This window comes from Pongo pygmaeus, chromosome 11, assembly GCF_028885625.2.
Source record: "Pongo pygmaeus isolate AG05252 chromosome 11, NHGRI_mPonPyg2-v2.0_pri, whole genome shotgun sequence".
In the NCBI taxonomy this organism is placed as follows: Eukaryota; Metazoa; Chordata; class Mammalia; order Primates; family Hominidae; genus Pongo; species Pongo pygmaeus.
The window spans coordinates 69,422,573-69,447,775 of NC_072384.2; the positions used below are offsets into that span (position 1 = coordinate 69,422,573).

Below are 25,203 nucleotides of genomic sequence, written 5' to 3' on the forward strand. Positions count from 1 at the left end.
ATGAGTTCATGTCCTTTGCAGGGACATGGATGAAGCTGGAAACCATCATTCTCAGCAAACTATCACAAGGACAGAAAACCAAACACCACATGTTCTCACTCATAAGTGGGAGTTGAACAATGAGAACACATGGACACAGGGAGCGGAACATAACACACGGGGGCCTGTTGGGGGGTGGGGGGCTGGGGGAGAGATAGCATTAGGAGAAACGCCTAATGTAAATGACAAGTTGATGGGTGCAGCAAACCAACATGGCACATGTATACCTATGTAACCTGCATGTTGTGCACATGTATCCTAGAACTTAAAGTATAATTAAAAAAAAATTCATGTTATGCCAAGCTGTGCAGAACAGAGTTCACAACAGGCCTGGCTGCTTATCCTTAGAAAGGCCTGCTTAGTTTGGCCCTTGGCTGGAGACCGGGCACTTAGATTTTGGGAAGGTTCCCACTCCCTACTCCCTTAATAATAGTGTCTCACTGTGCCTAACACTGTTTATGCTGAACACCTGTTTTCCTACTGGGCGTCTAGAATTTGGGTATGTGTCAGAAAGGGAATTGTCTACATGATCAGTCCCTAATAAAAGCCCTGGGCACTGAGTCTCTGATGAGCTTCCCTGGTTTGCAATGTTTCACGTCTGTTATCAATAATTCATGCTGGGAAAATTAAGTGTGTCCTGTGTTATTCCACTGGCAGAAGACTCTGGAAGCTTGGCCCTGGTTTCCCCCATTCTCTGCCTAATGCACCTTTCTCTTTGCTGATTTTGCTCTATATCTTTTCACTGTAATACATCATAGCCATGAATAAGACTACATGCTGACTGAGTCCTATGAGATTTCCTAGTGAATCATCAAACCTGAGGGGGTTCTTGGGGACACAGGTTTGGATACCAATGTTTACTGGTGTTTGCTTTCATATATAGTGAGTGAGGATTTATTTACTAGCTATGTTGTGTCCTGTTGCTTGCCTACATGTACCACTACTTATTATTAGCAGTATAGTTCTTTTTAGCTGTTATATTTTATGCTTTTTAAAAGGTTATCAGATTACCATGTAACTAGAATGTATTATTTCCAACTGGGTTCTTATACACTGTATTTACATGAATTAAGTATTTTTCCTACAAAAGCACTTTAAAATCTTTGAATACATGTATGATTTAAATAATAATAGCTAACACATAGCAATTACAATGTCAGACACTGATCTAAGTGCTTTGTAAATATTAACTCATGTAATCCTCACAATTCTTATGAAGTACAATTGGTACTCTCAGTCCCTTACACTTAGAGTACAGGTGAGGATAGTATAGATGACAAAATCTCAATTACCTTGACCAAGAAAACAGCTGGGAGGCAGCAGAACTTGGATCTGAACCCAGAGAGTCTGGTCTGGCTTCAGAATCTCTGTTCATAACCATTTTGTTATACTGACACTAAAAAAATGTACTGCCCCTCCCCCCAGTTTCCTGGAATACAACTTATACACCTCTTCATGTGTTATATGCTGCAAAAGTAAGAATTGGTGATTTCTGAACTCAGATCTGTTTAGCTCCAGGCTCAGTGTTCTGAAAACCTGGCCTTACTGCCTCCCTTAAGTACATCAGGCCACACCAGGACAATGGGACAAAAGGGATCAACTAAGACTTACTCAGAGAAACCAAAACATACAGTAATCCTAGTTATAACACACTTTTCCACTCCTGAGTTATAGTCTCTCCTCTGGCAACAGTTCCTGTCTGAAAAAAATCTTTGAGGAAATAAGTCTTATAGCCTGGAAAAAGGCCAATCAGATGCTAGCTGGTTAAGCGGAAAATTTAGTTCCTAAGTTTTAGATATCAAAAAGGTCAGGAGAAATAGATACTGTGGTATCTAGTATTCACAGCAAATCCTAAAAACACTGCATGAATTTAAAAATAAATGCCACAGAATACCAAATGATTTGAACTTACTTCTCTAGTTGAGGATTTGTGTAAGGAATATACTGCTGTTCTTGCCATTTCCAAAGCAGTCTTTAGAAAAGCCATATCTGTCCCTGTGAAGAGTAGAAAAAAAGCTCCTATTTACTTCTTCTCAAAATAGAAGATTAAGTTAGTAGGATTTAGAAACATTTTCTTCCAAACTTCAAAATAGCCACCTTGAAATCTTTCAGCAATAAGGGTACAAATAAACTATCAAAATATTATTTTAAGGCTGGTAGAATAAAAAGAATTATACTGTCTTGGTTAAATAAGGATAAAGTAAAAATGTTAATATTATATTCCAACATTAATGACTTCAAAAATGGGAGAAGGAAATGCATAGCGTACTATTCAGAATCATCTTGGTGGGGGCAGGGTACTTTTTAAACTATGCATGTCTTTTTTTTTTTGAGTTTCGCTCTTGTTGCCCAGGCTGGAGTGCAATAGCATGATCTCAGCTCACTGCAACCTCCGCCTCCCAGATTCAAGTGATTCTCCTGCCTCAGCCTCCCTAGTAGCTGGGATTACGGGCATGTGCCACCACGCCCGGCTCATTTTGTATTTTTAGTAGAGACGGGGTTTCTCCATGTTGGTCAGGCTGGTCTCAAACTCCCGACCTCAGGTAATCCGCCCACCTCAGCCTCCCAAAGTGCTGGGATTATAGGCGTGAGCCACCGCGCCCAGCCAAACTATGCATGTCTTTTCCTACCCTCACTGACTTCCTAACCTCCTTGCCCACAGTACACACAAAATTAACAGCCACAGTGAGTCACTGTTACTGATGGGCACATGTAGAAACCCTTGGGTCTGTTAAGACATTAAAAAACAGATTCTAAAAGTATGAAATTGTTCTATGTTTCATATTCATTCATAAGGGTTAGGCAAATTATTCCTGAAAGCAAATGGGAGATATACAATAAATGACATGACTCTCTTTGTTTACTTAATACAAATTGGTAAAAACGAAAGTTGAAAACCTCAGTTTCTTAGCCAAGCATTAAACAAATTGAAATGTAAATTATAAGAACTATACAAATAAGAGATTGGTTTACTTAATGAAGAGCAATAAAATCACTTAGTCTTGGTTTATTTAATGAAGAGTGATAAAATCACTTAGCCCAAACAGTGATAAAAATGGTTTTTATTTTTGTTTAATTTTTTCTAGACAGGGTCTTGCTGTTACCAAGGCTGGAGTGCAGTGGCACATTCATAGCTCATGGCAGCCCTGAATACCTGAGCTCAGGTGATCCTCCTACCTCAGCCTTCTGAGTAGCTAGGACTATAGGCGCACCACCACACTTGGGAAATTAAAATTTTTGTGTGTGTGTGTGTGTGTGTGTGTGTAGAGGCAGGGTCTAACTATGTTGCCCAGGATGGCTACCAACTCCTGGCCCCAAAGGATCCTCCTGTATCAGCCTCGCAAAGCACTGGGATTACAAGCCTGAGCCACTGCGCCTGGCCTTAAAAATGGTTTTAAAATCTTTTCTATAAATATACCAATATACCCGATTCTTGTTACAAACCTTTATTATTTTTGGTCCCAAAGGGAGGATTCATAATTACTGTATCGAATGACTTGGACATTCTGTTAGATAATAAGCACACATCACATTGAACCATGTCAATATTTGTTAACCCAAACTCTTCTGCATTTCTATTAAATATTTCCAATGCGTCTTCATCTATGTCAAATCCAACACACAACCTGTAAATACAAAACGCACACAAAGAGTGGCGACTTATAGCTCCCAAGTAAAAACAAAACCAAAATTAGCTGTTTCTTTTTTTTTTACCTTACATCTTTTAACCCAATTAGTAAAGTAAGAGTGAGTGTTTTCTTCTTTTTTTTTTTCTTTTTTCAGACAGGATCTTGCTGTGCCACCCAGGTGAGTGTAGTGGTGCCATCTTGCACTGCTCAAGCAATCCTCCCACCTCAGCCTCCCAAGTAACTGCGACCACAGGCGCACGCCACCACATCCAGCTAATTTTTGTATTTTTTGTAGACATGAGAGTTCACCATGTTGCCCAGGCTGGTCTCAAACTCCTGGGCTCAAGTAATCTGCCCACCTTGGCCTCCCAAAGTGTTGGGATTACAGGCGTGAGCCACTGTGCCCAGTCAAGTGTAACAGCATAATTTCCAAACCTGGTAGGGGTTGGAAACTCAGGTTTGTATAAAAGGAACGGCTGCTTTCACCAATTTTATTTAATTTTTGTAGTTTGTTTAGATCTTCTGCCCATTCAAAATGTATTCAGTATCCGATTTTTGCTCCCTGTATCTCATTCTGTGGAGTCTCATAAATATAATTCAGTTAATCCCATTGATGCTCCTTATTAAAGCCACCCAATACCCAAATAGCATACATTGCATTACGTACCCTGCTCCTAACATTGCAGTTCCGATGCTAAGTACTCCACAACCACATCCTAGATCTGCAACGACTTTATTTTCAATGTCATCATAAGTGTTATGGATTGTATAGAGCATACATGCTAAAAAATAAAAATAAAAAAAAGAATAAGCAAGCTGGTGACTAAAATCTAATTTGTGCAAATGACTCTTTCTAAAATAATTTCTTGTGTTGCATTACTTAGTCCTCCCCAAATGCCATTCCAGATTATTTTTTTAAAAGATAAGGTGTAATAATTTGGTATGTAGTAAGAGGCACCATAAAGGAAGCTAATACCCACCAGTGTTTCTCAAAAAATAGTCTCTGCTAGCAATGCCAAGAATGACAAAACTGTGACCAGTCTCTGATGTAAAATAAGAAAAAAAAAGTCGAAATGTTTAGTTTTTCCTCAGCTTGTTAAAAACATTGCCATATACTCATATCGGTTCTTTCTTTGATGCTGAAATATTTTTATGAAAGAATGGTAAGAGTAAATAGTTTTTAAAAAAATCCTTTTTTGTCAACATAAATTTGGCAACTCTATCAATTTCCAAAATTGTTTTTTGAAATTTTACTTATCTGTGAAATCTATAAGACTAGGAACCACTATCAAACAAGCATTAGCATCACAAAGACATAGAACCTTTTTTTTTTTAAACACAGGTTCTCACTATATGGCCCACGCTGGTCTCAAACTCCAGGGCTCAAGCGATCCTCCCACCCCGGCCTTCCGAATTGTTGGGATTACAGACATGAGCCACTGTGCCTAGCCACAGAACTTTGTTTTAACAAGTTTGTCACCAGAACACAAGCACCATAAGCTCCACAATGTAGCCTTTAGACACATATGATCTACAGACATATATATTCATAATCTACAAATGAGACCTGATAATAGAACTACTGGGTGTTAGATACACTGAAGGTCAAACATGAATACCACCACCACCGATATTTCCCTGAAGATACCTAACCCAGCAAGGGCTGTTGGCCACTGATACCTGCGGATCCAGAGGATTTTTGTTGTTGTTTTTTTTTCAGAGACAGGGGCTATCTCTATCACCCAGGCTGGGGTGCAGTGGTGGATTGAGCTCACTGCAGCCTGAAACTCCAGGGCTCAAGCAATGCTCCTGCCTTAGTAACAGCAGCTGGGACTATAGGCACATACTACCACACCGGGCTAATTTTTTTTTTTTTTTTTTTTTTGTAAGAGCTGGGGTCTCACTGTGTTGCCCAGGCTGATCTTGAGCTCCTGGGCTCAAGTCATCCTCTTGCCTTGGTCTCCCAAAGTGCTGGCATTATAGGGGTGAGTCACTGTACTTGGCCAAATTGTTATTATTTTTTAAACTGGATTCCACTAAAAAAACCTACAGTCAGAAGACTAGTAAGTCATTATTTGAGAAAATTGGTCTTAACCTAGACAGTAGTTTTGTGTGAATTTTTGGTTGGAATCATGACAGTATCTTGGAGTTAAGTGTAAATACACATGTATTCTCCTTGACTTTCATTGGCAACTTAGAAACAACTATTTTGGAACTGGAAAAAACTCCTTGCAGGTACTCTCAGAAAATTAATTTTCCCAAGGGGCCAGCCTCAGTGGCTCATGCCTGTAATCGCAGCACTTCTTGAGGCCCCGGTGGGAGGATCGCTTCAGCCCAGGAGTCTGAGACCATCTTGGGCAACATAGCAAGACGCTGTCTCTACAAAAAGTAAAAAATATTGGCCAGGCATGATGGTGCCTGTCTGTAGTCCCAGCTACTCGGGAGGCTCAGGTAGGAGGATCACTTGAGTCCTGGAGGTCAAGGCTGCAGTTGCCGTGATCATGCCACTGCACTCCAGCCTGGGTAACAGAGACCCTTATCTCAAAAAATAATAATAATAAATTTTTTTTCCCCTAAGGCTTCCCAATGACTTCGGTAACATAAATATATGTTTTCCTGTATTCTCTCTTGTACTCCCAGTATCAATGTCTGGCATGAAGCAACAATGCTAATGCTCAGAAAATCTGTTAAAATTTGCATGCTCATCTTTACACAGCACATACTCTGATTTTGTTAAACTATCATTCCACTATCAACTCTGGTATTCATTTCTAGGGCAGAGTATAGCACAAGAATCCTTGCGTAGGCAATTAGTAGCAATGGGAAATTGATCCTTATTTAGTAAATGTTTACTGAGCTCCTAAATAGTACCAGCGACTCTTCTGGGCACTGGGAATTCAAGTATCAACAAGACTAACAAATTCCTTGTCCTCAAATAGATTGTAATGTGAGAAGAGAAAAAAACACATTAAAAAGATGTCTGGCAGTGTTAAGGGATATGCAGAAAACTCGACAGTAAAACGATAGTGTGTGTGTCTGTGGAGGGTGTGCCTTGAGCTGCAGTGTCAAGGAAGACCTCTCTAACGCGATAGGTGATCTTAGGGCAGAATTTCTCTAGACATTCTCTGTATCCAAATAACTGTTCTATTTTTATCACAGAGTAGACTGGACTAACGCCGAAAACCGGGGCGTGGTGAACCAGCCGCCCTACCTGCAATGTGCGGCCTGGTAGGATACTGTTCTAGAAGTAGCTTGGGCTTTTCGAATCCATCCACTTGTTGCAGGCGACTCTCTAGTTCCTTAAGCCTTACTTTCTTCATTTTGTTTTAAAGTATGGACTCGTAGGATTTGAAGGCACAGGATCTGCGGAGAAATCTATTGAACTGGGATCTTCTTTCCTCCCTACCCCCAACCTTCTCCCCTTTTTCAGCACCGCTGGCCGGACCCGAAGACGCGCCCTAAGGAGACGCCCGGACGCAGGATACGGGACAAGCCTCTGACCCACCTCCCGGGTAACCCAAGCCGCCCAAGGAGACGGCGGCGGCGCGTAGCTGGAGCAGCCCCAGAATCCCTCGCGCCACTACCACGCCCCTCTGGAGGCGACCCGCACCTCGGCCGGGGCCGGAAGCGCCAGGCTGTACGCGCGCACGCGTTCGCCGCCCAGCGGCCCGGCGCCGAGCTGCAACGTTTGTCTTGAGCCGGGGTTTCGCTGGCCACCTGGGGGCCTCATTGCCCCATCCCCTCCGCCTGCAAAGCCTGCGCTACTCGCTGACCCACGGCCAGTCCTCGCCGCCTGTCGCGTGCTCATTACCCTCTAGTTTGCCATGAGTACCTGCGGGCCCTCAAACGATGGGGAAAGACAGAGTGAAAGGGATGCGGGAGAGAAAGTCACAGTCACTTTGTTGTATGGCCCAGAGTGACTCTTCTTGTTTCCCAAGTCTCGGCTCAAAAAGTAGAGATCTCCATTCACCTTTACCTCCTTCTCCATTCTCATGCCTTATTTTATTGTAACTTTGTTTCCCAATTTTTAGGTCATTTGTGTCACTTGCAATTCTCACAGGAGTGGTGATGTCAAAGAAACCCAAAGAAGAGATAGTGGAGAGGCAGGGCGCGGCGGCTCACGCCTGTAATCCCAGCACTTTGGGAGGCCGAGGCGGGCGGATCACGAGGTCAGGAGATCGAGACCATCCTGGCTAACACGGTGAAACCCTGTCCCTACTAAAAATACAAAAAAATTAGCCGGGCTTGGTGGCGAGCGCCTGTAGTCCCAGTTACTCGGAAGGCTGAGGCAGGAGAATGGCGTGAACCCGGGAGGCGGAGCTTGCAGTGAGCCGAGATCGCGCTACCGCACTCCAGCCTGGGAGACAGAGCGAGACTCCGTCTCAAAAAAAAAAAAAAAAAAAAAAAGACACTGGAAATGAAAATGAAAGAATAGGTAGTGGTGTCAAATACTGGAAAGAGGTCGGGCTTCATAAAGTAGGAGCAGAAACCAAGTTGTAGCAGATTGTGGAGCGAATGGAAATTTAGGAAGAAGAAAGAGTAAATGTGAACAATTAAACGTGGCCCCGGACGCGGTGGCTAACCCCTGTAATCTCAGCATTTTGGGAGGCCGAGATGGGCGGATTGCTTGAGACGGGAGTTTGAGACCAGCCTGGGCAACATAAGGAGACCCTGTCTCTACTAAAAATACAAAAATTAGCTGGGTCTGATGGCGCGAGCCTGTGGTCCCCCCTGCTCGGGTGGCTGGGGTGGGAAAATCGCTTGAGCCCGGGAGGCAAAGCTTCCAGTGATCTGAAATTGCGCCACTGCACTCCAGTCTGGTCGACAGTGAGACCCTGTCTCAAAAAAAAAAAAAAAGAAAAGAAAGAGAAAGAGACAGGTGGCCTAGGAAGAGAAGAGAACGGTTGGATGCTTAGTAATGGGGGAAACTTTTATTATTTTTTCAATTCTTTTTAAGACAGGAGGAGACAAATTCTGACAAGAATTGAGCTAATAGAAAGAGAGAGGTTAAAATACCAGAGCATATTGGATGGAGTTGGGATCCTGAGAAGGCAGGATCCAGTGGTTAAGTAAAAGGATTGCAGGATTGCGTTTCCTCTTTGCATTATTAAAGGAAGAAGAAAAAGAGTGAATGGACGATGACGAAGTAGAGAAGTGTCTGAGGCTGCTACTTCCTAGGAATAGTAGAATTCAAAGTTATCTGTTATGAGAATCAAATGAGTTAAAACATACAAAGTTTTAGCATGTAAAGTTAACACATAAAGTTTTATTTAGTTTATAATTTAGTGATTCATAAAATTATTGAGCAAATTTAACTTATCACTGTTATATGATGATCGTGACATACTTAACTAATGTAGAAGACCAGGAATAACCTGTTTTAATTATGTTTCACTCATTTCAAACACAAGGTTATGGATTGGAAACACCCCTGTTCCTCTTTGTTGTTGTTTTTTGAGACGGAGTCTCGCTTTGTCACCCAGGCTGGAGTGCAGTGGCGCGATCTCGGCTCACTACAACCCCCGCCTCCTGGGTTCAAGCGATTCTCCTGCCTCAGCCTCCCGAGTAGCTGGGATTACAGGCGTGCGCCACCATGCCCGGCTAATTTTTGTATTTTTAGTAGAGACAGAGTTTCACCATGTCAGCCAGGCTGATCTCAAACTCCTCACCTCAAGTAATCTGCCTGCCTCGGCCTCCCAAAGTGCTGGGATTACAGGCGTGAGCCACCGCGCCCGGCCTTCTGTTCTTCTTTGGATTGCTTTTCCTACAGTTTTTGTTTTCCTTAAGTTGGGGTCTCACTCAGTCGCCCGCTGGACTTTGATAACAGTAGGAATGTACATCTCAAACAAAATGCAGATGCCTAAAGTACATCTGGAAGATGATGTGAATAATTCCTGTAGTCTGTGCAAATAAAGAAATAATTGCCCTTATTAAAGATTTCCTATAAGGTGAGTCCTTTATTTCAGTAGCTCTTAACTTAGAAAGTTGGGAGCCTAACTTGGTCCGGAGGCGCCCAGGAGAGAGAGGCGGGAGGAAGGCTCTGCAGCCCGAGGGGGCGTGTGTAGGGGCGGGGCTGCGGGCGGAGGAGCGCGGACGCTCCGGGTATCGCGAGAGTTGGGCGGGCCGAGCAATCGCAGCAGTCTATTCCCTCACTCTCCCTGGAGGAGCCGCTGGCCCTGGACTCTCCAAATTCTGAGCTCTCATCATGGCGGCGGCGGCCGCTGCGGCCGTCGGGGGCCAGCAGCCGTCACAGCCCGAGCTGCCCGCGTCGGGTCTGGCCCTAGACAAGGCGGCCACCGCCGCGCACCTCAAGGCGGCCCTCAGCCGGCCGGACAACCGCGCAGGTGCTGAGGAGCTGCAGGCGCTGCTGGAGCGGGTGCTGAGCGCCGAGCGGCCGCTGGCCGCGGCTGCTGGCAGCGAGGACGCGGCGGCGGCCGGAGGCGGGGGCGGTCCGGGGGCGGCCGAGGAGGAGGCCCTGGAGTGGTGTAAGTGCCTTCTGGCGGGCGGCGGCGGCTATGACGAGTTCTGCGCGGCGGTGCGGGCCTACGATCCCGCGGCGCTCTGCGGCCTGGTCTGGACAGCCAACTTCGTGGCCTACCGCTGCCGGACGTGCGGCATCTCGCCCTGCATGTCGCTGTGCGCCGAGTGCTTCCACCAGGGCGACCACACCGGACACGACTTCAACATGTTCCGCAGCCAGGCTGGGGGCGCCTGCGACTGCGGGGACAGCAACGTGATGCGGGAGAGCGGGTGAGTGGAGCCCTCCCCGCGAGCGAGGCGACCCTGGGCCGGGGACGTCGCGGGAGGGCCTGGAGCGGAGCACTGGGAGCCCACTCTGAGCTGTCAAGGGGAGGGTGCGGGGGAGGGTGCAGCCACAGGGGGATGGAGGTGACTGAGCTGTCAGCGGTGGAAAGAGGGTGGGGAGGAGAAAGAGGGGAGAGGAGAGCGGAGAGCATGTTTAGAAAACCGGGCTGTGAATTTTGGGGAAGCCAGGGTGGGTAAATGATAGCGAGAAAAGAGCCAGTGTATGGGGTAGGAGAGGAGTGAGGGGAAAGGATTTTTGCGGAAGCTTGTGTCGAGCTGTCAAGTGTGTACTTGTTGGGAAAGGCTGTAAAGCCTGGTTCTTGGGAAGAGACTTAGGTTGTGATTTGGATTGGCTGGGAGGGGATGTTATTGGGGACCGTATTGGCTCGCGGGATGATGAGAGCTGGGGAGGTGGTCTTGTACGTGCAGGGAAGGACGCTTGAGGAAAAGGTCTTCTGAACTGCCAGTGTGTCTGTCAGTATGAGAGAAGGAGCTCTTGAGGGTTGAGGGAGGAGGGAAGGGGAGGGGCCTGCATGAAAAGTGACTGTTGAGCTGTCAGTGGAGTATTTGGTATGCTGGAATGACATTTAGAATTGGGCTACTGAGCAGTCAGTTACAGAATACCCTCCATACCAGGAGAACAAACAAAATACTGAGCGAACCACGAATCAAGTGTTAGGTCTTCTCCAGTTAAGGGCACTTTGTTCACTCACTGATATGTGAACCTCTATCTAAGAGGAGACAACAAATGCCCTTTTGACAGAAGCGGTACACCAGATGTTGGGACTTATGAGAAAAGACATTTCAGAGTTTGCAGTGAGTTACAGAGAGTTGGTACATGTAGGGTCGTGGCTTGGAACATGATGTCAATGTCAGGAACAGTCTGAGAAAAAAGGAAAAAGTGAAAGGGGCGATTTTGGATGGGCAGTAGTTGAAAGAATATTAGCAACTACAAGTTGCTATCAGTTATTAAACTTCTTCAATTTTCAGGTCTTAGGATTAATGACAGAGTACAATCTTTTTATAAATGGTCACCTTTTTCTTCGGAGTACTTGTAAGGTTACTGTTACTCCAAAATGTTTGTACCTACTATGCGCAAGCAAGGCTTCTTGGATATTAAAAATGAATGAAACATTGACCAACCTCTTACTCTACTTGCACTGGAGTAGAAAGTAATAAATTCCTTAAACAATAACTTGGTAGCTAGAGGAGGGAGATGAGGTTTCTGTGCAGAGGGAGTAAGAAAAAGTCTTCAGAAAGGAGGTATTTTGAATTTGCTAATAATAATAACATAATTGCAGCTAACATTTGAGTTTTTTTTTTTTTTTTTTGAGACGGAGTTTCGCTCTTGTTGCCCAGGCTGGAGTGCAATGGCGCGACCTCGGCTCACTGAAACCTCCGCCCTCTGGGTTCAAGCGATTCTCCTGCCTCAGCCTCCCAAGTAGCAGGGATTACAGTCATGCACCACCACGCCTGGCTAATTTTGTATTTTTTTAGTAGAGACAGGGTTTCTCCATGTCGGTCAGGCTAGTCCTGAACTCCCGACCTCAGGTGATCCGCCCGCCTCGGCCTCCCAAGTGCTGGGATTACAGGCGTGAGCCACCGCGCACGGCCAACATTTGAGTTCTTGAACTGTATCTCTGACACTTTAAAAGTACTTTTTAAAATTTAATATTTGAATAGGTAAAATATATAGCTAAAAAATCACACACACACAGTTGGAAGTTTTTCTCCTATCTAGTCTTCTATCTGTCCAGTTCCTTCCCGCTTAGTTTCTCTTAGTGCAGAACAAGCAAGGATGTTTCCTAGTTTTTCAGTCTCTTTTTATGCAAAGGGTTACATACTTTCCACTGTTCTACATCTTGCATTTTTTAGTTATCTTAGATGTATTTTTCTTATTAAAAAATTAGTGTCGTCATTCTATTTTTTAAAAAAAACTGCTGCATAGTGTTCCATGTTTTGAATTTGCCATTCTTTAATTTCTTTTTTTATTTTTATTTTAATTTTTTTTTGTGTGTGTGTGTGTGAATTTGCCATTCTTGATTTAATGTCTCTTCATGGGCATTTGGCTTTCCAGTATAAAATTAAAAACGTGGTGTATCTGTCTTTTCCCCACCTGGTCAAGAGAGTCAGTGGGATAAATTCTCAAAAGTGTGATTTCCAAATTGCCCTCCCTAAGGCTTAGTACTAATTACTGTATGAGTGCCTGTTTTCCAACAGCCTCATCAACAGAGTAGTAGTAAAATTTTGGACTTTTATCTGTTTGGTTAAAAGTGGCCAAATTCTAGCTGTTTTATGTGATTTAACTTGTTTATTCTTTGACTCTGAGATTGTTACTTTTATTATTCTCATTGTACAGAAGAGGAAAGTAGGGCAGAGTTAAAAAACTTGCTCAAGATCACACAGGCAGTAAGCTAGGCATGCTGGCTCCAGGGCTCCAGAGCCAGACTAATCAACCATTTCTCTTTACTGCCCCTACTAAATAGCATTCTTACTGGTTTTTCTTTTCAATTCTATGTTTTATCTTTTTTTTTTTTTTCTTCCTTAATATGCTATTCTTATTTGGGCCTTTGTTTCTTTCTTTTTAAACTTTTTTGTTTGTTTTTGTTTTAAAGAGGCACATCAAAACAGGAGTTGGAGCAATCCTTTACTGATATTTAGACATTTTTACTTCTTGGACTGGGTTAGCATTTAGGAAAGCCTCCAGAGAACCTGAAGGTAGGAAATAACATTGATTCTTTCCTGACTTTTGGAATACAGTGGTAATTATCAGGTTTTCGTGGATGAGATGCAGGTCTGATTGCTTGTGATGCTTCAGTGTACTACCAGAAATATGTCAGTGAGTTTCTTTGAAGGTATTCATACAGTTTTAGGGCATCCAGGCTATAGATAGTCAACATCCTAACCTCGTGGTATTTGCTTTTACTGGTGTCTCATAGGTAAGTATTATTTTCCCAGTCTGGCAACCCTCTATGAATTGATACATTTTATATATATATATATATTTTTTTTTTTTTTTTGAGACAGAGTTTTGCTCTTGTTGCCCAGGCTGGAGTGCAATGGAACGATCTTGGCTCACCACAACCTCTGCCTCCCGGGTTCAAGTGATTCTCTACCTCAGCCTTCCAAGTAGCTGGGATTACAGGGATGCACTACCACACCCGGCTAATTTTTTTTTTTTTTTATTTTGTATTTTTAGTAGAGACAGGGTTTCTCCATGTTGGTCAGGCTGGTCTTGAACTCCTGACGTTAGGTGATCCACCCGCCTCAGCCTCCCAAAGTGCTGGGATTACAGGCATGAGCCACCACACCTGGCCGGATACATAATATTTAAAGATTTATTATTATCTCTGTCTGAAACCAGAGCTATTGCTTGTATGTGTCAGCAGTTGCCATGTCTAGTTTAAAGGGCAAGATTGAACAATAAACAGTATTGTGGCCATGTGATTACTCTGAATTTTTTCTAACTGCTTGGATTGGATAGAGTAATTTTTCTGGGCTATACAACTAATTTACTGCCTCAAGAGAAATAGGTGATGTTGACCAGCTCTGCAACCTAAAAGACTGCCTCTGGAACCTTTTAAGAACTGGAAATCATCAACAGCTTATAACAGTGTTCTCATAGGCAAAGCTGGACTACACTGGCATGAACAGAATGTTTGAACTTTTCTAAGTTTTTGACATTTTAAAAACCCCTTTAGATTGCCAAAGATTGAATGTGTGTTGATTTTGGGGTTTTTATTCTAACTGCCATAAAAGTTTGTAAATTTCATGGTTTAGTCACTTTTAGAGGAAGGATTCCTTTTTTTCTGCTGTATTTGTGCTCTTAGTAAATGAGAATAAATCTTTCTGTGCCATAATCCTTTTCACCAGTGTCTGACTATTGCCTGTAGGATGTTCTTGATTGGAGATGGAGAAGAATCTTGAATCTATCACAGCTGTATTTATATTTAATTTTCAAATTAGCAATTATAGAACTGTGGGGAGGATTTAGTTATTTTTGACTGAGTAGTATTGATATAATCAAAGTGGTGGTATTAGCAGATATACAAACCAAAGGAAGAAAACAATTGAGGATTCATTTGTGGGATGAGATCACAAAGGCTATGGAAATTGTGTGCTAATAACTGTATGTGGCTGGGCGCAGTGGCTCACGCCTGCAATCCCAGCACTTTGGAAGGCCGAGGTGGGCAGATCACGAAGTCAGGAGATTGAGGCCATCCTGGCTAACATGGTGAAACCCCGTCTCTACTAAAAATACAAAAAATTAGCCAGGCGTGGTGGTGGGTGCCTGTGGTCCCAGCTACTCGGGAGGCTGAGGCAGGAGAATGGTGTGAACCTGGGAGGCGGAGCTTGGAGTGAGCCGAGATCCCGCCACTGCACTCCAGCCTGGGCGACAGAGTGTGACTCTGTCTCAGAAAAAAAAAAAAACAAACTGTATGTATAACTACAGTTTTGCCACTAGCGAATAAGTGCAGTCATTGTCAGAAATGCTTTATGGGGGCTGGGCGTGGTGGCTCACACCTGTAATCCCAGCACTTTGGGAGGCCAAGGCAGGCGGATCACCTTAAGTCGGGAGTTCAAGACCAGCCTGACCACATGGAGAAACCCCATCTCTACTAAAAATACAAAATTATCTGGGCGTGATGGCGCATGCCTGTAATCCCAGCTACTCCGGAGGCTGAGACAGGAGAATCGCTTGAACTCAGGAGGCGGAGGTTACCGTGAGCCAAGATCACGCCATTGCACTCCAGCCTGGGCAATGAGAGTGAAACTCCATCTGGAAAAAAAAATGCTTTATGGGTGGATGAACTCAAAACAAAATGAAACAAAACAAAATAACCTGTAATGGAAAGTCTAAAATACACTCATTCCTCAGTATATGGTATACATAGGAGACTGGTTCCAGAATACCCACCTCCAGGGTATACTGAAATCCTGTTTATATGAAAAGTCTGCCCTTCATGTATGTGAGTGTCAGATCCCATGAATTCTGTATTTTTGATCCATGTTTGGTTAAAAAAATCCTTGTATAAATGGACCCTTGCAGTTCAAACTAGTGTTGTGCAAGGGTCAACTGTAATGTCTGACTAGTTGGTTTTGGGCTCTGATGGGATACTAACCAGAAACTGGGATTTTAAACATTTAGTTCTCAAATTTTGGTGCAGAGAATGAGGAGTTTCATGTTCTGTCCTATATTACAGATATTTTTGTCTCCTTGCTTGTTCTTCCTCACATATTCTAAGCTCCTTAAAAGATAAGGACCTCATTTTGCTATTAGCCAGAGGCCAGCACCTACTAAGTCTCTTGTACTTAGTAGGTGTCAGTAATTTTGAATTAAATTGGATAAAAAAGTGGCTGCTATACCCGAAAAGTTGCTGTAAGATTACATTGCTTTAGTTACTCATGAGGTGGCATTGATTATTAAATCCATAGCAGCTTTTTTCAGAGTGCTTTCATTCTTCTTTAATTTCAGAAGTAATACACATTGATTATAACATAAAAATAAGTGGATAAAGTAAAAAGTAAAGGTACCTTTCTCCATCCTACCCCTCAGTAAGAAATTTCCTTTTCTTTTGAGCTTACTTATATATTTAAAAGAGATTAGTTATAACTTATCCAGCATTTCTAGATTTTTTTTTTTTTTTTTTTTTAGAGACAGGTTCTCGCAGTGTCTCCCAGGCCGGAGTGCAGTAGTGTGATACCACAGCTCACTGCAGCCTCTACCTCCCAGGCTCAAGTGATCTCCCACCTCACCCTCTCAAGTAGCTGGGACTATAGGCACACACCACCACACCCAGCTAAATTTCTTTTTGTATTTTTTGTAGAGATGGTATTTCACCATGTTGGCCAGGCTGGTCTTGAACTCCTGGCTTCAAGCAGTCCACCTGCCTCAGCCTCCCAAAGAGCTGGGATTATAGGCGTGAGCCACAGTGTGGTGCCTGGCCTGTGTTGTGGGAGGTTTTTAGGTTTTTTGATGTGTGGTAGCCAGAAATTGAACCACCTGAATGTTTGATTGAATAGTGTTACTCTCTTCAGTAGCTTGCTTTTTTCCCCTTAACATATTTATGGATACTGTCTCAAAAGTAGAACTGCTTCATTTTTAAAGTTAAATAGTATTTCATTGTATTTCCATGTTTTTGTAATGTACTATGATTTTTGCAGTCAGTTCCCTACTGATAGACATTTAAATTGTTTCCAGACTTGGGCTGTTGTAAATATTGTTGCAGTCAGTATTCTTGTATACACTTCTTCATATGTGTGTGAGCTTATGTATGAGGATACATTCCTAGAAGTTATATCTTGGTTGAAGGAAACGTGCAAATTCAACTTTGATAGAACTGTCCAAAGCAATTAATTTACATTCCTGCCAACAATGTATGAAACAGTTTGTTTGCCCATATTCTGGCAGTATATATGGTGGTATCAGTGTTTCTGATCTTTGCTGCTCTCATAAGTGAAAAGTTGTATCTCATTTCATCTTTTATCTCCCTGTCCCACTGCTCTTTCGTCCTAGCCAGGACTATTTTGAAGCAAATATCAGATACCTTATAATTTAATTTAAAAATATTTGAGTATGCATCTCAGTAAAGAGATGTGAACTCTAAAACATAACTCAAATGTCCATCAGCAGATGAATGGATAAGCAATATGTGGAATATACGTACAATGGAATATTTAACCTTAAAAAGTAATAAAATTCTGACACAGAATGTTACAATGTAGATAAACCTTGAAGACCTTATGCCAAATGAAATAGGCCCATCACAAAAGAACAAATGCTTGTATTCTTCTGTTTATATGAAGTGCCAGAATAGTCAAATTCATACAGACAGAAAGTAGAATAGTGATTATCAGAGGCCAAGGGAAGGGGAGACTGGGGAGTTATTTTTTTAACAGATATAGAGTTTCAGTTTGGGAAGATGAAAAAGTCCTTGAGATCGATGGTTGTGATGGTTGCAAAACAATGTGAATGTACTTAATGCCACTAAACTGTACACTTAAGATGGTTTTAAATGGTAAATTTTATGTTATTTATATTTTACCACAATTAAAAAATAATGCCAGGCATGGTGGCTCACACCTCTAGTCCCAGCTACTCCCGAGGCTGAGATGGGAGTATTGCTTGAGCCTGGGAGTAAGAGGCTGCAGTGGATTATGATCACACCTGGGAATGGTCACTGCACTCCAGCCTCATCAACATGAAGAGACCTCATCTCTTGAAAACAAAGCAAAAAACAAACAACTCCCCCAAAACCCCAATACCAATACTACACCTAAAATATTCATATTTTGTTTGTTTGTTTGTTTGTTTGTTTTGAGATGGAGTCTCACTCTGTTGCCAGGCTGGAGTGCAGTTGCATGATCTCGGCTCACTGCAGCCTCTGCCTCCTGAGTTCAAGCAGTTCTCCAGTCTGAGCCTCCCTAGTAGCAGGGACTACAGGTGCATGCCACCATGTCCGGCTAATTTTTGTATTTTTAGTAGAGTTGGGGTTTCACCATATTGGTCAGGCTGGTCTGGAACTCCTGACCTCAGGCAATCCACCTGCCTCGGCCTCCCAAAGTGCTGGGATTACAGGCGTGAGCCACCGTGCCTGGCCTAATTTTTTAATCATTATAAAACTCAGTTAAAACTATTTTCAATTATGAAACAATTTGAATTTACAGAAAAGTACAAAAGTAATATAACAGGTACCTTTGTACTTACCATTGAGATGAATATATATTAACCTTTTGCCATGTTTGCTCTAGAGTTGCTTTTAGTCAAAAAACCAAAGAAAGGTCAACCCACCTCTCCCTTTCTCTTTTCCTCTCCAGACGTTACCATTTTCCTGAAATTCCTGTGTGCGCCCTCTCTCTCTCTCTCTCTCTCTATATATATATATATATTTTTAATTTAATTTTATTTATTTATTTATTTTTGAGATGGAAACTCACTCTGTCCTCATCAGACTCAGGCTGGAGTGCAATGGTGCTATCTCAGCTCACTGCAACCTCCGCCTCCTGGGTTCAAGCAATTCTCCTGTCTCAGCCGCCTGAGTAGCTGGGATTACAGGCGGCCGCCACCATGCCTAGCTAATTTTCATAGTTTTAGTAGAGATGGGGGTTTCACCATATTGGCCAGGCTGGTCTGGAACTCCTGACCTCAGGTGATCTTCCCGCCTCAGCCTCCCAGAGTGCTGGAATTACAGGCATGGGCTACCACGCCTGGCCCCACCAGGAATTTGAGGTCTTGTTTTTCTGCTTATTGAAACTTGGTGTTAATGAGAACACATGGACACTAGGAGGGGAACAACACACACTGGGGCCTGTTGGGTGGGGGGCGGGGAGAGGGAGAGCATCAGAAAAAATAGCTAATGCATGCTGAGCTTCATACCTAGGTGATGGGTTGATAGGTGCAGCAAACCACCACAGCAACCATTCACCTATGTAACCTGTACATCCTGCACATGTACTTCAGAACTTAAAAACCAAAAGACACTTGGTGTTATATATATAAATTTATAATATTTTACCGATCTGTTGGATACAAACATCTTTTTAAAATTTATATTTTCTTGACTAGTAAAGTTGAACATCTTTTCATATGTTTTGAGGCCATTTGGGCTTCTTTCTTGGTGAACTGCTGGTTCATATTCTTTGCCTGTTTGGTTTTTCTGTTTTACTGAGTTTTAAGAATGCTGTTCATACTCTAGATGCTGATCCTTCGTTGTATAAATACCTAATTTCATCTTCTAGTTTGTGTCTTGTCTTTTTACCTTGAAATACATAATTTTGTTGTAAATGATTTTAAATTAAAAATGTAGTTTTTCTTCTAGGTTTGTATTATTTGTATCTTGTTAAAGAAATCTTCTTCACCCTGGTTTAAAAAAATGCTTATATGTTTTCTACTGAAAGATTTAAGGTTTTTCATTGTACGCTTAAGTCTTTTGTCCATCTGGAATTTATTTTTACATGTAGTATGCGATTGAGGTCTGTATTAGTCTGTTTTCACACTGCTATAAAGAGCTGCCTGAACGGGCACGGTGGCTCACGCCTGTAATCCCAGCACTTTGGGAAGCCGAGGCAGGTGAATCACCTGAGGTCAGGAGTTCAAGACCAGCCTGACCAACATGGAGAAACCCCATCTCTACTAAAAATACAAAATTAGCCAGGTATGGTGGCATGTGGCTGTAATCCCAGCCACTCGGGGGGCTGAGGCTAGAGAATTGCTTGAACCCGGGAGGCAGAGGTTGCGGTGAGCCGCGATCATCCCATTGCACTCCAGCCTGGGCAACAAGAGGAAAACTCCGTCTCAAAAAGAAAAGGAAAAAGAACGGCCAGAGACTGGGTGATTTATAAAGGAAAGAGGTTTAATTGACTCACAGTTCAGCATGGCTGGGGAGGCCTTAGGAAACTTACAATCATGGTAGAAGGCACCTAGTCACAGAGTAGCAGGGGGGAGAAGCAAGCAGGGGAAATGCCAGATGCTTATAAAATCATTATATCTCGTGAGAACTCACTCACTATCATGAGAACAACATAGGGCGAACCATCCCCATCATCCAGTTACCTCCACCTCATCCCACCCTTGACGTGTGGGGATTATGGGGATTACAATTCAGGATGAGATTTTGGGTGGGGACACAACCAAACCATATCACTAGATCTAATTTTATCTTTTTCAATATGAGGATTCACTTATTGAACATTTATTTCCTCCATTGATCTATAATGTCACCTGTATCACATACCAAACCTATGTGTGTCCTAAGTTCTCTATCGTATTGATATGTCTCTTGTAACAATATCATACTACTTTATTAGAACATTAAAATGTATTTTGATATGGCAGGATTTCCTTATTATTACTCTTCAAAATGATTTTTGGCTGTTCTTGGTTCCTGTTTTCATTTGAATTTCAGGAGCTTGTCAAGTTCTCTGGAAAACTTCTGTTAAGATGTTGACTGGCATCACATTAAATATGAGGAGGTTGCAGAAAGATACATGTTCAAGTATGTTCATTGTAACACTGAAATAGGGAAAAATGGAAACAATGAGATTAGTGAACTGTAGTTTAATCATTCAATGGAATACTTTATGGTAGAATATATAAATTGCCATCCATCTTAGTCTGTTTGTGCTGCTGTTACATCAGATGGAGTAATTTAGAAAGAACAAATTTATTTCTTCCAGTCTGGAGGCTGGGAAGTCCAAGATTAAGGCATTTTTGTGAGTGTGTGTGTGTGTCTGGTGAGGCCTTCTTGCATCCTCACATGGCAGAAGCGGGGAAGAGGGCAAACGGGGCCTAAGCTAGTTCCCTCCAGCACTTACTTAAGGCAGAGCCCTCATGACTTAATCACATCCCCAAAGTCTTCTGCGTCTTAATACCACCACAGTGGAGATTAAGTTTCAATGTGAATTTTGTAGGGGACACACGTTCAGACTGGTGCTCTGCCTCTGCCCCTCGCCCCCACAAAGTTTATGTCCTTTTCACATACAAATACATTCATTCCATTCCAGTAGCTCCAGAAGTCTTAACTTGTTCTAGCACCAGCTCAGAAGTCTAAAGTTGAGTCTCATCTAAACATCATTTCAATCAGATATGGTGAGACTCAAAGATACGCTTCATCCTGTAGCAGATTTCTCTCTAGCTGTGAACCTGTGAAGTCAAACAAGTTACCTGCTTTCAAAACACAGTGTCTACACTGTTGGTGGGAATATAAATTATTAATAGTACAGCCACTGTGGAGAACAGTATGGAGGTTCCTCAGAAAACTAAAAATAGATTACCATGTGATCCAGTAATTCCACTACTGAGTATATATCCAAAAAAGGGAAATTAATATATAGAAAAGAGACCTGAAGTCCCATGTTTATTGCAGCACTATTCATAGTAGCCAAAATATGGAATCAACTTAAATGCCCACCAATGGAAGAATGGATAAAGAAAATGTGGTATATATGCACAATGGAATATTATTCAGCCACAAAAATAATGAAATCTTGTCATTTGTAGCAACATGGGTGGGACTGGAGGTCATTATGTTAAGTGAAATAAGCCAAGAGCAGAAAGACAAATATCACATGTTCTCACTCATGTGTGGGAGTTAAAAAAGTGGATCTCATGAAGATATAGAGTAGATTGGTGGTTACCAGAGGGAAGGGTAGAAAGGAGGAGGGGGATAAAGATAAGTTAATTAGTGGGTACAAATACATGGTTTGATGGAAGAAATAAGACCTAATGTTAGGTAGTATCTATCAGTAGGGTAACTGTAGTTTACAGTAATCCATTGTAAATTACAAAATAGCTAGAAGAGTTTGAACGGCTGTAGCATAAAAAGACAAATATTTAAGGTGGTGGTATTCCAAGTACATTGATTTGATCTTTACAAATTATATGAATGTATTACATTACTACATGTACTCAGAAACTATGTACATCTATTATGCATCAAATAAAACACACACACACACATACTGCAATGGTGAGAGAGGCAAGCACAGATGTGTTCATTATGAAGGGAGGAACAGGCAAGAAGAGAGGAGTGACAGATCTCAAGTAAGTGCAAAACTCAGTAAGGCAAACAACATTAAATCCTAAGGCTTGAGAATAATTGTCTTGCTTTCTGGACACACTGTGTTGGGGGTTGGGTCCCCATGCTTTAAGAATTAAAGAAAGGGGAAAGAAACACGAAAGGTGGCTTGCTGGTCAAGACAGATTTATTTTAGAGAAAACAAACCTGAGAGGAACCTTCTGGCCGAGTTAGGCCCACTGTCTTACAGACCAAGAGTTTTCAAGGATTCAGGGTGGGAGGCTTGGACTGCTTCTGTGTCTCTCTGTTGTGCTTATCTGGGAGGGAGAGTTGTCTGTCTGTTCCCATACTTTTTTCTGCAGCTACAGGCATACCTCCCGAGTCTGCTTTTAGCTTCCCTATCTTAGTGTACCTGAAGGGAAAGGAATGTGCTTATTAAGGCCCACAGTTTTACTGGGGCCCATTGTATGAGCGTGAAGTTTGGCAGTTACTCAAGAGACTTTCCCCCCACCTCCCGCTGGGCCCGAGCTGTCTTATCTGTGTTTTACTGTCTGCTCTTTCTGGCTGCTTGTAGTTAGCAGAGAAGTTATTTCCTTGAAATGCATGAGGCTAGAAAGGGAGCTGGAACTAAAGTGGCGGTGTCTGACCAAGATGACGGTGCTCCTGCTCTGACACAAGGCTCCTCCGGGTGGCTCCACCCGTGTAGCCTCTCTTGGGTGCAGTTCACACTGTACCTCTTACCGGTTGGAATCAGGTACCCGTGGTTCTCCCAGGCTGGAATTGCAGGTTGGTGACTATGTGACTATGGTTCTGGGGTTTTGGGGGCAACCCTGCCCCAACAGCTCTACTGGGTGTTGCCCTTGTGGAGACTCTCTGGTGGACCTGCCCCTTCCCCCCACCACGGACTCCACTAGGGATTGCCTTCGTGTGGACTCTGCTGCTGACCTGCCCTGTGACAGTTCTTTGCTTGGGCCTCAGGCTCTCTGGTACATCCTTTGAAATTTAGGTGGAGGAAGCCATGCCTCCACAGCCTGCAGAGTTAGCAACGTGTGGACACTGGGAAGGCTGCTTACTGCTTGTTCCTTTGGGAGTGGCAGCCTTAGCAGCGTCTGGGCCCACTTGAACTACAGGTGGGGTGCAAGGAGCACTGCATTGGAATGCAGGGAGCAGAGACTTGAGGTGGTGCTGTGCAGCAAGCCCTGAGGCTCCACAGGTACCCTGGGCCCCTCCCTTGAAACAGTTCTACCCTCAAGGCCCTAGCATTCTGGGCCTGTGGTGGGTATGGCTGTCTCAAAGATCTCAACAGCTTTTGGGGTCATTCTTCCACTGTCTTGATGAAACAGTCACACCTTGGCCACGCCCTTGGATTTTTTTCTCCTAAGCATGCTTTTTTATTCTTTACCTGGCCTGGTTGAGAATTTTCCAAATCTTTACATTCGATGTCTTTTTTGATTATAAATTTCATCTTCACCTCATTGTCTCTCCTTGGATTTTACTATAAGCAGCCAAGAGAAGCCATGCAGTATCCTGAACACTTTGCTTAGAGATTTTTTTCTGCTAAATATCCTAGTTTATAGCTCTTAAATTTTGCCTTTCACAAGGTAGTAGGACATGGATACAATTCAGCCAATTTTTTTGCCATTTTGTAAAAAGAATGGTCTTTCCTCCATTTTCTGATACGATATTCCTCATTTCTGTTTAAGAGATAATCAGAATGGCTTTTACTATCCATATTTCTACCAGCATTTCATTCTTCCTTTGAGCCCTCACTGGAACTATCCTTAATGCTCCTTTTATGGCAATCTAAGCTTTTCCTAGCATTCACTTCAAAACTACTCCAGCCTCTACCTGTTACCCAGTCCAAAAGCCACTTCCACATTTTCAGGTATTTATTAGAGCAACAACATCATTTCTTCGTATCAATTTCTGGCTTAGTTCATTTTTGCTGTTATAACAAAATACCTGAGACTGAGTAATAAAGAACAGAAATTATTTCTTACAGTTTGAAGGCTGGGAAGTCCAAGATCAAAGCACTCATATTTGGGGTCTGGTGAGGGCCTTCTGCTGCATCCTCACATGGTGGAAGGGTGAAAAGGGCAAAAGGGGCAGATCTTGTGTCCTCATATGGTAGAAGAGTAGATAAGCAAAAGGGGCCTGAGCTAGTTCTCTCCAGCCCTTTTATAAGGCACTAATCCATCGGAGAGGGCAGAGCCCTAATGACTTAATCACTTCCCCGAAGGCCCTGCCTCTTAATACCACCACAGTGGGGATTCAGTTGCAAACCTGAGTTTTGGAGAGGTCACATATTCAAACCATAACACCATCTATCTATCTAGTATTACACATGGAATAATTATTGACTATGGAACTAGTCTTGCATTTCTGGGATAAAATCCACGTCATGATGTATTATCCTTTTATAGATTGCTGGATTTAAGTTGCTTGTATTTTGACATGAGGATTTTTGTATCTGTAGTCAAGAGGGATATTGTACTGTAGTTTTCTTCTTTTGCAATATCTGTCTGATTTTGGTCTCAGGGTAAAGCTGGCTTCCTAAATGAGTTGGGAAGGGCACCCTCCTCTTTATTTTGTAAGAGTTTGTGTAGAATATGACATTATTCCTCTTTTAAATATCTTGATTGAGTTTGTCCGTGAAACAATCTAGGTTTGGAATATTTGTTGTTGGAAGCTTTTTAACTGTTACATTTGTTGAATAAGGTTTTAACATATTCCATTTCTTTTCTTTTTTCTCTTTACTTTTTTTTTTTTTTTTTTTGAGACTGAGTTTCACTCTTTTTGCCCAGGCTGGAGTGCAATGAGTGCAATGGCACGACCTCGGCTCATTGCAACCTCAGCCTCCTGGGTTCAGTTGATTCTCCTGCCTCAGCCTCCCGAGTAGCTGGGATTACAGGTGTCTGCCACCACGCCTGGCTAATTTTTGTATTTTTAGTAGAGATAGGGTTTCACCACGTTGGCCAGGCTGGTCTCAAACTCAGGCGATCTACCCGCCTCAGCCTCCCAGAGTGCTGGGATTACAGGCGTGAGCCACTGCATCCAGCCTCACATTCAATTTCTTTAGCGACCTGTATCATTTATTCAGTACTTTTTTTTCTTTGTGTGAGCTTTGACAGTTTGAATCTTTCATGAAGTTTGTCCATTTCATCTAAGTTTTTGAATTTATGGGCAAAATGTTGTTTGTACTATTTCTTCTTATT

General features: G+C 42.7%; 2 protein-coding genes and 1 long non-coding RNA gene across 13 annotated transcripts in view; 1 reads left to right on the forward strand and 2 right to left on the reverse strand.

The window, feature by feature from the left end:
- METTL5 (methyltransferase 5, N6-adenosine) overlaps positions 1–7,852 on the reverse strand; it is a 23,768-nt gene extending 15,916 nt beyond the window's left edge. For 3 of the 8 annotated variants that reach the window (XR_010122930.1, XR_010122929.1, XM_063648297.1), the window contains exons 1-4: positions 6,880–7,167; positions 4,336–4,450; positions 3,484–3,665; positions 1,952–2,034 (exon numbers count right to left, since the gene is read on the reverse strand). Coding sequence is in view for 6 of the 8 variants with exons in the window: in XM_063648297.1 (XP_063504367.1) it covers positions 1,952–2,034; positions 3,484–3,665; positions 4,336–4,450; positions 6,880–6,988 (489 nt within the window). In the remaining 2 variants the exon portion in view is untranslated. Of the gene's footprint in view, positions 1–1,951; positions 2,035–3,483; positions 3,666–4,335; positions 4,451–6,879 lie in introns of all 8 variants that reach the window. The other 5 variants (XM_063648296.1, XM_054476977.2, XM_063648294.1 and 2 more) reach the window with 5 other exon arrangements.
- A 1,943-nt stretch (positions 7,853–9,795) lies between these two features.
- UBR3 (ubiquitin protein ligase E3 component n-recognin 3) overlaps positions 9,796–25,203 on the forward strand; it is a 256,230-nt gene continuing 240,822 nt past the window's right edge. For all 4 annotated transcript variants that reach the window (XM_054476978.2, XM_054476980.2, XM_054476979.2 and 1 more), the window contains exon 1: positions 9,796–10,418. In XM_054476978.2, coding sequence (XP_054332953.1) covers positions 9,874–10,418 — 545 coding nt within the window. In that variant the 5' untranslated portion in view covers positions 9,796–9,873. The remainder of the gene's footprint in view (positions 10,419–25,203) is intronic.
- On the reverse strand, positions 19,808–24,128 carry LOC134737737 (uncharacterized). The gene is made up of 2 exons (XR_010122931.1): positions 23,989–24,128; positions 19,808–20,484 (listed from the first exon to the last, which is right to left on the reverse strand). It is a non-coding gene; the product is annotated as an uncharacterized LOC134737737 (long non-coding RNA).